Below are 13,594 nucleotides of genomic sequence, written 5' to 3'. Positions count from 1 at the left end.
ACAGCAAACAGACAGCGGAGTGGACCAATCAGCGACGGGCAGACGTGACGTTATTAACTGACGACGGAAGCACGAGGGACTTGCGCGCGGAAGTAAACATACGAAGAGAGTGGAGTTTATTCAACATGGCTAGCGCGAGACAGACTATTGTCAATGACTCGTGTCGATGTGTTTTTGGTAATTTAAAACAGAATTTACCGCGGATTGGAACATGTTCTCGGTTATCCCGTTGACCATCTGTGTTGTGGAGACGACTTTCGACGCGCAAGAGTGACGTTGCTTGTTAAGAACACGTCACGCAAATAAACGAATCTGATTTGTCGATTGATTTTGTACCTGCTCGAAAAGGCCGTTAATGGGATGGTTCCCAGACTATTTCTCTCAGTGTTTGAAAAATACAGGGAGAATAGTTAGGCAGAGCCAGGCAAAGGAAAACTGCTTTTCCCCCCAAATTGACAGTGCGCCTGAAGTATGAATTGTCTGTGCTTAATTACCTCAAATCTTTTTTTTTTTTTTTGGAGCATAACTGTATTATACTGTACCAGTAAAGCGCTTACTTGGAGGTCTTAACCCTTTCTTGCCAAATGTATCTCATTTGATACACCTAGAATTTCATGATTTTGAGACTAATTCAGAATTTTGAAATATTTTTCCTCAAAAAAAAAAAAATGGATGCAAGTCAACTCATGCATCTGCAGGTTCCATGGGAAAAAAACATGATTTAGCAAGGGTTATAGATATTAGTGCGCTAAATACACATATTATTTTTTTCTTTTTTACCAATTTGAAAAACTTTCATTAAGACCTTATTTTTCAAATTTTGTAATTCTCTGACAATTGCTTCATATTGCAGGCATTAAAGGGTTAACACTTATAATTGATGCGGGATTAAAGGGTGAAATATTGTTGTCTACATATAAATGTGGACAGTGTTATGAATCATTTTAATGCATGGTCAAAGAAAGACACAGGTGCCAGTGCACTTGAACTTATTGGCTGCCACTGACAGCGATGGACGTTTAAGGCATTTGAACTAGGAGATGAATGCCATCACTCCTATATCGAATGGATTGAACGTCTATCAGTGGCAAACTAAATTCACAGCAGAAGGATAATAGAAAGAGCCACATGGTTCAGATTCTATCATCGTCATCAATGGCACTGAATGTGTTGTTTCTTGAACAAATGTTGTGAAACTAAAAATCATAATTGGCACATTTGTACACGAGACTACAGCCAACAATAAAAATATAAGATAAAATCCTCTCTGTATTTGGGATAACAAATTAATTGTTGCAGATGATTTGACTCCTGCCATTTTTGTCATCACTCATTTCTATCTAACCATATCTCTCTGACGGTCTTCTGTACTCCATCTGCATTTTGGCCTTCAGTTTTTAGTGGGAATGAGGGGCAAAGACGAGGCTATGGCCATCGGTGGCCACTGGTCTCCCTCTCTGGACGGCGCTGAGCCAGAAAAGGATCCCTCGGTCCTCATAAAGACAGCTATACGCTGTTGCAAGGCACTCACAGGCATAGATCTTAGTCTGTGCACTCAGTGGTAAGAAGTCTTCTCTTTCAAAATTTTGTTATTACAAGTGCAAAACTCACAAACGATCTTCATGGTGTTGCTTTGTTACCATACATTTATTATCATTTATTGTATTGCCTTTTGTTGTCTTGGCTCTTTCTGTCACCCACTCAAAATTGACACATTCCGTCGTGATGACAAAAGAAACCCGGGGATCGTGGCTGGAAGCAGACGACACCGCTGTCACTTTTCTTTTTTTTTTTCGTGATCTTCTATTGTCTGTTTAAAGATATTACATATTTATTGAACTGGTTTTCATGGTCTTCTCTTGTTTGCACAGTCAGATGTATCCTAGGTTAAAGGCAGAGCTTGATTGTGGGTTTAGGATGGAGCTATTTAGTCTGTGATCTATATCATGTCACTTGTTTGTCTACTTTCTCAAAACTGGCTCCCATCACCGTGACAACCTTTGGAAAGCAGCAGACTGGGCCCTTCTGTTTTGTGTGGTGGGAGGGGGCGGGGTTTATCTTGCCTGTTGTGCTTTTGCTCTGACCCGAATGTTTCTTTCCAATGCACCCCTCTTCCTTTGCGACAGGTATCGTTTTGCAGAGATTCGCTATCACCGGCCAGAGGAGACCCACAAGGGGCGGACAGTCCCCGCTCATGTGGAGACAGTGGTTTTGTTTCTTCCGGATGTTTGGCATTGTCTTCCTACCCGCTCAGAGTGGGAGGCGCTGTCGCGGCGACTCCGGGAGCAGCTGGCTGAGAAGCTGTCGGCCGAGCGAAAGGAGGCAGATGGAGAACAGGCACTGAACCGCTAATCCCTCTCTTCTCATTTCCGCTTCTCACAGGAAGGCACAGGAATTACAAAAATAAGACACACACACCTCACGCCACATACACAAAACACATTACACGGAGTTTACTGCTCCGTCCAAGCTCACCTAGTCGTCCTCTGTTTACTCCTCCACCTCTCCCCTTCCTCTTCTCCTCCTTTCCACCATCGCCACTCAGCACCTTCCCCCACATCCAGCAGACACACACAGAGGAAGCAGTGAGACTAGTTTGTGTTTGTGTACGCCCCCGCCTTCCCCTGCCCCCCTTTGCAACTGGTAAAACAGCTTCCAGCTTGTCTGATGTGCTGCTAACCTGGGTCTAATGGTTTTCATTTGTTTCTGCTCTTTGCTGATAATTCCAAGCCATCTCCTCTTCATCTGAAATGATTTGCTAAATTTGAACCAGTGATTGTGTTGGAACGCTGGCATGCCAAACTGGATTACTGCTGGAATCTGTGGAGTCAGTTGCATGCCGACAATGTGTTTGCTGTAGAAATGTCCTATTTTCATATGATTTCTCACACCAATTTGATTGTGAAACGAGAACATTCCCCTCCCCGAGTCGAGTGTTCCTTGTCTGTTCTTCTTGTTGGCTTCTATATTTTTTTCATTTGGACTACATGTAGAGGTGGGCACTTCCAGGGCACTGAATGACACGTCTCATGTAGTTCCCCAAATCCCCTGTAATTGGCAAAGGCTGCTAGTTGTTAGGGCCACCCTCACCCCCTTCGGAGAGATCTCCTTACGATACAGATACACCTCATTCATTTTGTTACCTTTTTTTGTGTTCCACAGATTGATTGATTGGGAGCTGGTTGTTAAAGAGCTAGAGAGCTTCCCTGTGTACCCCTCAGTATCAGTGGACTTAAAACACAGTCGAGCTCGCTAGATTGAGATTTTTTTGGGTTTTGTTTTGTTTGTTTTGTTTCGTTGTTGTTTCGAAGACATTTGTGATCTTGCACGGATCAACTTGAAAGCTGAGGTGGATCCCAAGTGATACGCTGACTTTATCCTGTCTCTCCTCTTTCTCTGACTTGACAACTTTCAAGGAGGAAGAGGAAAAGGATGGCGACGAAGCCAAGGACGTCTGCACCCCTACTCACTGGACCAAACTTGATCCGAAATCAATGAAGGTAACATTGCTTTTAGTTGCCATTCATGCCGTTTTAGCTGCAAGCTACACTCTGTGTCAGGTCGTCCAATTGGACAATGATCTGATTCAATTTGAGCTTTGCTAGACTGAAGCCCAGTTCCACCCTATTCAGCATTCTTGTTTTTGGGACTGCTGTGACAAGTGGACTGGTACATTGCCTCACCTTTAATTAGTGCTAGGACCTGCAATAAGTTACTATATATATTCACACCAGAGCTTAGAGCCAATTGTAAGCCGCAGCATTATTTTTCGTAAAATTTTAGTAACAAACTACTCATAAGCACGCACCTGACTGTAAGCTGCAAGGGTCCACGTTATAATATGACATATTTACAGAGAAAAATGTTGCACATAAGGATTGCAATGTTCCAAAGTCTCCATTAATAAACATGAGTTGTGTCGTCTTAAGTCATATGCAGCCAACGTTTCACAAGTCCCACTAGTGTGTGCGCAGCCAGCTTGAAACCACAAAACCACTTCAAACATGACCTTCATCAAGTGCATCCCAGCAGAAAGATCTTGTTTACTAAACTGATAAGACACAAATGTAATTTTCTTAAATGTAATGGTGGAGAAAAAGGTAAATAATAGCCAATATTTCCAGGAAGAAGTAGTAGTATCTCAGATTGTCGCGCCTACTTGTCATGCAGTGGCTCTCACTGTGCTATATGCCGTTAATGGCCTATACACGCTATAATGGTCCAAGGAAGTGAAACGGGCTACATCTGCGGTACGGATGGAGAGAGAAGACAGACATATTTCGCATGTACAGAAACTAAGACTATTTTCTTAGCTACTTTTGATCTGTTTTGAGGGTATCAGCATTTATGTGCCATACGCGGGTGGCGCCACTGACATCACGTTTACCAGACAGTGGCTGAGCCCGCAAGCAGTGTCATTTGTTTTAAACACTATTTTCTTTTATCATGGTTCTTAGAAAACAAGGTTAGCATATTTTGATTCTTTGAGCAACCATCTATCACATGGTCATTTGAACTAGATCTTGTCTTTCCCTTTAATTTTTACAGCTAGGTCGATAGAATTACAAAAAAAGAATTAAAATCCAGTTTCCCATCTTACCTTGCAGCTAACAAAGTCCTTTTCAAATCCCCATACTGCTTGATGACTTCAGGCATAACGGCTGTCGGTGCTAGCCCTAGCAGAGAAGCTTGGTCGTATACTGTGGGTGCCCATTCATTTAAATCTGATTAACCACTAATGGAGAACCTTGTTCTTCTTTGAAGGCACCAAGCATCGGGCAGAACCTTCTTCATCGATAATATCTCTTGGATAGCAGCGTGCTAGTATAGCAGCTTCGGCATAACAAACGGTTAGCCTGAAATCATCTGTAGTGGAAATTGGGGTCTTTTGATAACAAATCGACATGTACCTGTAAATTACCGTACTTTTCCGACTATAAGGCGCACCTGACAATAAGCTGCCACCCACCAAATTTGACACAAAAATGGCATTTGTTCATAGGCCACACTGGACTATAAACCGCAGCTGTCCTCATTGTATTATGGGATATTTACACCAAAAGATATTAACCGGGAACACTTTATTTGATAGCGGCATCATAAGAATGTGACAAGACCACCATGAAGCTTTGAGAACCAATTGGCTGCAAAGCTTCATTGCTTGAAGTTTCATTTGGCCATCACTGCTCCCTTCAGGGAGACAGTCAACCAGCCACCTGCTGTCAACGCTATTGTCGTCCAACATGCCTCCTACCATGCATTGCAGCACTACAGATGTAAATAAAGATCAAAAATCATGTGTTGTGCTAATTATTTCTTAGATTACTCCTCCAGTTGTTTCATTAATTGCTAGCTCTGGGATTTGGGAACACAGTTTTTGACAGTGGCGCCATAATTATGACATGGCACTGCAAGCATTAATGAATGCTTATGACGGATGTGATTTTCTGTCATTTGGCAAATGATCTTACTTTTGAATAGATGTAAAAGATCCAAGCTGGATATAAATGGAGTTGGTGACATAATTTGCCGGATGATACTTTATGACATCTGTCATAAGCATTCGGTAATGCCCATGATGGTGTCATGTCACAATTATGACGTTATGTCTTATGGCAGTCTTATGATGGCGCTGTCAAATAAAGTGTTACCTATTAACACAAATACATCAACAAATAAGCCCCACTGGACTATTAGCCGAAGAATTAAAATGATGGAAAAAAGTAGCGGCGTATAATCCGAAAATTACGGTACTTGCCATATCACAAATGTAGCCTCGTGAATGCGATCGTTAGGAAACCAAGCTAAGGGTGCTTTCGATAATACACTCAGAGGGAACATAGATACTCAGAAACTCAGTGTTGTTGGATTATCGAACATTCACGCTAGCAGGTAGCGATTCTGAAAATACCCAAAGTTGTGACGTCCCCATGATCCTACGGGCCACTAAATAAAATGAAGGTAGGAAACAATGGAGTGATGGTAGTGAGCCTGTTAAAAATCTGCAAATTTGCTGCTTTATTATTAAAGCTACAAAAAAGAAGCAGCTCAGTCTTGGAAAAAATGCTGTGCTTTTCGGAACTAACTCGACGTCGTCTCACAGGTGAACGACCTGCGAAAGGAGTTGGACTGTCGAGCTCTGAGCTCCAAGGGCTTAAAGTCGCAGTTGATTGCCCGGCTCACCAAGCAACTGAAGGTGGAGGAACAGGTGGAAGAGTCCAAGGAACCCGAGAAGCCTGAAATTAAGCCTCCTGAGGAAGAAGAGCCATGCCGCATGGAGGAGGACAAAGAGGTGAGAGAGACATTTTCTTGCTAACTGCAGTGTAGAGACGATTAAACGCTAGCGTTACCTTGTCTTTCAGGAGGAGGAAAGGAAGAGGCAAGAGGAGCTGGAGCGCCAACGCCGGGAGAGACGCTACATCCTCCCCGATGAGCCCACCATCCTCGTTCACCCCAACTGGGCTGCCAAGAACGGCAAGTTTGACTGCAGCGTTATGTCCCTCAGTGTGCTGCTCGACTACAGGCTGGAGGACAACAAGGAGACATCTTTTGAGGTGAGAATGGTGCGGGGGCGTAAATGTTTTTTAAATCTCATTAGAGTCGGTCATGATTTGTGACTACTGATTTGTAACCAATCTTAGGGTAAAAAAGGCATCTTGTCTTCCAGGTTTCCCTCTTTGCCGAGCTGTTCAATGAGATGCTGCAGAGAGATTTCGGTTATCGAATATACAAAGCCCTTGCTGCGATTCCCGCCAAGGATGAAAAGAAGGACAAGGAGAAGAAGGCCAAAAAAGAGGCTGAGAAAAAGGAGCCGGAAAGGAGGGAATTAAAGAAGGAGAAAGATGAGGACGTTGACGAACCGATGTCGAAGAAAGCAAGGGACGACGATGAGGTTGACAGGCGAAAGGTCAGATGTGCACATTTGACAATTTTATTTTTCAATTTTTTTCTTCTTGGTTTTCATTGCTCACTTGATTTGCGTGCTTTAGCATAGCGACGACAAGGTGCTAAAAAAGGAGGAGTCACGAGATGAGGACGAAAACGAAGATGATGGTAGCACGGCCAACGCAGATGAGTACGACCCTATGGAGGCAGAAGACGCGGACGATGACGACGACGATGATGGTAATTTCCTCACGTTATTGTCAAAAAGCCAACGATATTTGACTATTTAAAATTAGGGCCAGTGATGAAAAATCATGCACCACTCTGACACTGTGATGGATTCCATTTCCACTTTCTCTGAGGCTTCTGTTGAAATCTTTTAAACTTGAACATCTCATTTAATAAGTTCATATTGATTTATTTCCATTACTGTTGTTTTTTTGTTTGTTTTTTTTTTAAAGAAAAAGATGACGACGACGATAGAGACAAAAAAGATCGCAAAGATGACCGGAAATCGCCAAAGGACAGGAGTTTGAAAGACAAGGTAGGCAACTTCATTTGTACTCATTTACACTTGCTTCCAGTCTATTTTGCCAGCCCCTCCCGGTTGACTAGGGTTGTCTCAATCACATTTTTGCATTCACCTTATTTTGAGAATATATTGATAGTCCCATTTTTTGTCAAGCACAAAATAATGTTGCAAACAAATTCTGTTCAAATATTTTGATTTACATTAGTAAACATAACTAACTTCATTGTTTTAATATATCGCATTGGATGACCATTTTGGTTGTGATTTTCGTCACTTTTTCCCCCCCCCTTTTGCTGGGCTTTTTTTTTTTTTTTTTGTTGCAAACTTAGTGGTGTTAATATATATTTGTGCAAAATGTACTGTATTTTTTCTATATCCTTTTTACCTCTAGATTTTGTTGCTTGTAGCCTTTTAGTCATTTACTGCTATTGACGGTTATAAACATCAAATCCAGTTCAACAAGGAAGGCTGGCTTTGACTGATCATATTTCACTGCCATTGACAGCGATAGACGTCAGATCCAATTTGACTAAGGGGCAGCCAATTAGTTAAAGCTTAAAAATAAAAATATACCATATTGGCATGAATACTGTGTTTTTTGCATTGAAATAAGACTGAAAAAGTGGGGGTCGTCTTATATTCGCGGTCTAGACGTTATACCCATTCACGACGCTAGATGGCACCAGATATCATTGAAGCGATGTTCTGTCATGACAGATCTCAGCTACTCTCAAGTTTAACCAGTTTGCATTATTTTATTGCAATGTTTTTCCTTATTCAGATTTGTTTCAAGACTACAGTTAGTTAGCCTTTACATTGATGGTTAATGCAGTTATTGTAATTTTGTTTTATCACAATAGTTTGGTTTATTTACATTTCAAAAACCAGAAGCCATTCATTTACGAATGTGATTGCACTTTAGTTTACATATTTAAATGTTCAGATATTAGGATTTGAATTAGGCAAAATAACATGCCTTTTCTCTCAAATATATTGTTATAATCATTTGTTTCAGTTGTACTGTAATTATTTCTGTATAAAAATTAATTTGGTGTTCAAAAAGTCTTTTTTTCAAACTTGAGTCTTTAAAAAGAGGGGGTCGTCTTATAATCAGAGCCGTCTTATATTCGGGCCAATACGGTATATTTATTAAAAACATTGTTTTTGCCTGATTCCGATTCTCTGAAAATGACATTAATGGATCAGGGCCAGCCCTCAAGTGGACACCTATTGTTGTAGTTTTGAAATAGCAGTGGTTTATTTTCGCAGCAGGACAAAAGGCAGATGGTCACTCATAACAAAGAGTTGCTGATGGCGTTTGTCTACTTTGACCAAAGTCATTGGGGTTACCTGTTGGAAAAAGACTTGGAAGAAATCTTGTACACACTGGGGCTGCACCTTTCACGCGCTCAGGTAAGGACGCGACGTTTCCCGCAAACCCTTAAATCCGTCATTCCAATGGATCTTTGGTCCGTTTCAGATAAAGAAGCTGCTGAACAAGCCGGTCGTGAGAGAGTCGTGTTATTACCGCAAACTCACAGACAGGCCAAAAGATGAGCTTGACGTCTCTCTGACTGAAGCACAAACTGAAAACCTTTTAGGTGAGCTAACATGGGATGCTTGCAGCATGAGTAAGAGGTTTTTAAATATTTCACTCTTCTTTCTTACAGGAAACAGAGAGCTACTTCCTATTTCAAAGTCATGTGCTCAGTCAGAAACCAATGAGTCCAGTAATCTGATTGTTTACAATGGAGCCATGGTGGACCTCAGCAGCCTCATGCAGAAGTTGGAGAAGAGCGAGAAAGCTCGGGAGGAGATCGAACAGAAGCTCATGGTGCTGGACGCCAAGATGGGTGAGTACGCTATGCCGCGGGTTGGAGTTATGTTTTTTTTCTTGTGTGTTGCAAGCTACACACCTTCAGCTGAACCATGGACTGACTAATCAGAGTATAGCAACCTATCAGTCAAACATCTGGGATAGTGATCTGGTCAGTTAAGTAGCAGGGGGGTTTTAATCAGTTTTAGTATCTTTGTTGTTAAGTAAATCAACAGGTGCATCAGCGGGGTAGATGGTTTTCCTGGTTGAGGCCACTGATACTTTTTTTCCTCCCCACTGCCTCATCTGTTAAGGTTGATTTTTTTTTTTTTTTTTTTTTTTTCTACTGCTGTGGTTTTTCATTTGGCTTATATCAACATCTTTTGATAGTATGGTGCAGTACCTGGACAAGTAGTCAAACTCCTCCAGGATGGCACATAAATAACTACCGTTGCAAGAAGGTTTGTGTCTCCCGGCACAGTCTCAAGAGTATGGAGGAGATTCCGGAAGACAGGTTGTTACTCCAGGAGAGCTGGACAGGAACGTAAAAGGTCCTTAAAACCTCTGCAGGATTGGTATCTGCTCCTTTGTGCAAGGAGAAACGGGATGAGCACTGGGGGGGGGGGGACAAATTGCAAGTATCTTCTGATAATGGAGAAAATGTTTAAACAAAAAATGACATCTTACGAGCGAAGCCATTTTCTGAAAAGTTATACCCAAAGACTCGGACACATGTGCATGAGAAAGTTGGTGCTCCCTGGTGTACTACAAGCAATCTAGGATACTCACCTTTGATTGGCTAAAATAGGACCACCATTGATAAAATGTCTACAGACACTCAGGGTGGCCACTTCCTGGAAATACTGGCTTTAAGTGAGAAAACATCAACAAAATCGTGTGAGGTCTCATCCAGCGAGATTTTCTTAAGGGAGTTTCACATCCAAAACCTTTTGCATGTGGAAGAAAAGTGATCATGTGACAGGTTATATCAACTTCTGCGGCATATAAATTTGGAAAAAAAGTTTCCCCATTTATCCAATTTTGCTTGTAAATCCTCGGTATGAGCTATTTTTTAGATGAGTTGGTGTTGCAGTTGACCTGAACTACTATTTTTTCTTATTTCTCTTGCTTTCTTTTTTTTTAATCGAAATTCGTGCATTTACATTTCAGTTTTGCAAACTAGTAGCAGTAATGGAAACACGGCTAGTAAAAGTGTCGAGTGTGTCTAATATCAGTCAGATACCTGTAAGTGAATGGAAATCTAGCAACCAGCTCTTCTATAGATTTCTTCATGACTTTGCCTTTGTTTCTTTGTGTATTAATTTGTATTTGGGGAGCTGGCAGCACAAATAGGCGGAGATGAGGAGAGAGACTTTGTACAGTGGGGCAAATAAGTATTTAGTCAACCACCAATTGTGCAAGTTCTCCTACTTGAAAAGATTAGAGAAGCCTGTAATTGTCAACATGGGTAAACCTCAACCATGAGAGACAGAATGTGGGGAAAAAAACAGAAAATCCCATTGTTTGATTTTTAAAGAAATATTTCCAAATTAGAGTGGAAAATAAGTATTTGGTCACCTACAAACAACCAAGATTTCTGGCTGTCAAAGTGGTCTAACTTCTTCTAACGAGGTCTAACGAGGCTCCACTCATTACCTGTATTAATGGCACCTGTTTTAACTCATTATCGGAATAAAACACACATGTCCACAAACTCAGTCAGTCACACTCCAAACTCCACTATGGCCAAGACCAAAGAGCTGTCGAAGGACACCAGAGACAAAATTGTAGACCTGCACCAGGCTGGGAAGACTGAATCTGCAATAGGTAAAACGCTTGGTGTAAAGAAATCAACTGTGGGAGCAATTATTAGAAAATGGAAGACATACAAGACCACTGATAATCTCCCTCGATCTGGGGCTCCATGCAAGATCTAACCCCGTGGCGTCAAAAAGATAACGAGCAGTGAGCAACAATTCCAGAACCACACAGGTGACCTAGTGAATGACCTACAGAGAGCTGGGACCACAGTAACATAGGCTACTATCAGTAACACAATGCGCCGCCAGGGACTCAAATCCTGCACTGCCGGACGTGTCCCCCTGCTGAAGAAAGTATACGTCCAGGCCCGTCTGCAGTTCGCTAGAGAGCCTTTGGATGATCCAGAAGAGGACAGGGAGAATGTGTTATGGTCAGATGAAACCAAAAGAGAACTTTTTGGTTGAAACACAGGTTCTCGTGTTTGGAGGAGAAAGAACACCATACCCACTGTGAAGCATGGTGGTGGAAACATGCTTTTGAGCTGTTTTTCTGCAAAGGGACCAGGACGACTAATCTGTTTAAAGGAAAGAATGAATGGGGCCATGTATCGAGAGATTTTGAGTGAAAATCTCCTTCCATCAGCGAGGGCATTGAAGATGAGACGTGGCTGGGTCTTTCAGCATGACAATGATCCCAAACACACAGCAAGAGCAACAATGGAGTGGCTTCTTAAGAAGCATTTCAAGGTCCTGGAGTGGCCTAGCCAGTCTCCAGATCTCAACCCCATAGAAAATCTGTGGAGGGAGTTGAAAGTCCGTGTTGCCCAACGGCAGCCCCAAAACAGTTAAGCCTCGAGGAGATCTGCATGGAGGAATTGGCTAAAATACCAGCAACAGTGTGTGAAAAGCTTGTGAAGAGTTGCAGAAAACGTTTGGTTTTGATATTGAGATGAACTTTTGGTATAAACCATGTAACTTATTTTCCACCATGATTTGCAAATAAATTCTTTAAAAACCAAACAATGTGATTTTCTGGGGTTTTTTCCACATTGTCTCTCATGGTTGAGGTTTACCCATGTTGACAATTACAGACCTCTCTCATATTTTCAAGTGGGAGAACTTGCACAATTGGTGGTTGACTAAATACTTATTTGCCCCACTGTATATATATGACAGATGTTTTGCATATTCCAGTATAGTAATAGTTTTATTCAGTATTGAACACTTTTTTTTTTTTTTTTTTTTGTAATTGTTTTGATTTTTGTCTCCTTTAAAACGTAAGAGGTAATTAAGGGCAAAAGTAAAGGATTTTATTTTATATCGTTCAGCTCTAATATTGTAACTCATTCCAGAGGAAGACGCCAAGGTGAAAGCGCAACTAGAACAAGAAAACAGGTCTTTGTCCAAGGACCTAGATGAGACCAAAAATACTCTAAGGCAAACGGAGAAGACTCAAAAGGACGCAGAGGAGCAGAAAAACATTTACCGCGAACAGTTTGCCAAGACATGCAAGACCCTAACAGACACGGTCAAAAGCCTGATGGCAGTGATGAGAAAGGTCAGTCTTGAAAATTCTGCACAAGTACAATAAAGTATTTGAACTTCACAACATTATCGCAACTGTTTTCCTGCAAAAACGTGTGATCTCATTTGCTGTTCTTTCCATTTCAGGATCATGATGGAAACGACGAGGAGGATATTGTGCAGCTTCAAGTTAATGGCGGTGATGAACAGATCACTTCTTAAATTTGTAGGCTGTAGCTTTGAGAGTCCACCCATGCAATGCTAAAAACAAATAAAACCTCAGATGAACTGATAGTAAAGGTCCCCAAAACATTTAAGTCCACAAAGATTAGTTGAGCTCACAAATGCCATTTGATTGTTGACCTAAATTTTCACATGGCCCTCTGCAGAAAAACAGGTTCTGTACTGCTGTCGTAAAACTGACTTACCAAACTAACAGTGTCTTCACATGTAAATATTCACTAAAGCTATTTTGATTGTTTGGACATTTTCTCTGCTATGAGTTTATTTTGTTTATTTTTTTCTCTGTATATATATTTTTATTTTTACAGTATTTTGTCATGACCTCACTTTCTAACATGTTTTCCATCATTCTGTTATGCCAGTTTGTGTGATAGTTTATACTATTCAGAGATTGTTTTTTTCCCTAATCGGCAATAATGCTATTTATGTGCAAGAGAAATCTTAACTATATTTAATTGATGATATGGATGGATGACTGAGGCTCGTGCAAACTTTCCTTGTAAATATAACTTCCAATGTTTGAAAATATGTTGAATAAACCCAATTTTTTTGTATTTCCGTGCATTTTTACAATTTTTTTTTTCACCACGCACACAATTCTTGCCCACTGATACACACACTCTGCTGTCAAAGCATTTAAGCCTTTCACCCAGGTAATTTTGATGCAAATTTTTTGGTTTTAATGTTTTGTCACGTCGCCCCAATGACTGCAAATGTGTCATGCTGTAATTCCCCTTGTCGGCTCCAGAGGGAGGCAGCAGCTAAAATATGCACGTGACAGTAAATGTATAATTTGAGAATGTGTTAACAGATTGACTTCTTCACGGAGCAACG

At 41.1% G+C, this 13,594-nt stretch overlaps 1 protein-coding gene across 5 annotated transcripts in view; it reads left to right on the top strand.

The window, feature by feature from the left end:
* ccar1 (cell division cycle and apoptosis regulator 1) overlaps window positions 1-13,329 on the top strand; it is a 30,412-nt gene extending 17,083 nt beyond the window's left edge. For 3 of the 5 annotated variants that reach the window (XM_057848879.1, XM_057848881.1, XM_057848878.1), the window contains exons 14-26: window positions 1,395-1,561; window positions 2,127-2,337; window positions 3,417-3,500; window positions 6,104-6,292; window positions 6,363-6,554; window positions 6,668-6,907; window positions 6,990-7,125; window positions 7,347-7,429; window positions 8,687-8,830; window positions 8,898-9,018; window positions 9,088-9,270; window positions 12,346-12,551; window positions 12,665-13,329. In XM_057848879.1, the coding sequence (XP_057704862.1) occupies window positions 1,395-1,561; window positions 2,127-2,337; window positions 3,417-3,500; window positions 6,104-6,292; window positions 6,363-6,554; window positions 6,668-6,907; window positions 6,990-7,125; window positions 7,347-7,429; window positions 8,687-8,830; window positions 8,898-9,018; window positions 9,088-9,270; window positions 12,346-12,551; window positions 12,665-12,739 (2,031 nt within the window). In that variant the 3' untranslated portion in view covers window positions 12,740-13,329. The remainder of the gene's footprint in view (window positions 1-1,394; window positions 1,562-2,126; window positions 2,338-3,416; window positions 3,501-6,103; window positions 6,293-6,362; window positions 6,555-6,667; window positions 6,908-6,989; window positions 7,126-7,346; window positions 7,430-8,686; window positions 8,831-8,897; window positions 9,019-9,087; window positions 9,271-12,345; window positions 12,552-12,664) is intronic. The other 2 variants (XM_057848882.1, XM_057848880.1) reach the window with 1 other exon arrangement.
* The last annotated feature ends 265 nt before the right edge of the window (window positions 13,330-13,594 follow it).

The sequence above is a fragment of the Corythoichthys intestinalis genome, chromosome 10 (assembly GCF_030265065.1).
Source record: "Corythoichthys intestinalis isolate RoL2023-P3 chromosome 10, ASM3026506v1, whole genome shotgun sequence".
NCBI lineage: Eukaryota > Metazoa > Chordata > Actinopteri > Syngnathiformes > Syngnathidae > Corythoichthys > Corythoichthys intestinalis.
Note: the sequence above shows the minus strand (reverse complement) of the source record. Positions and strands in the feature narration are given on the sequence as shown.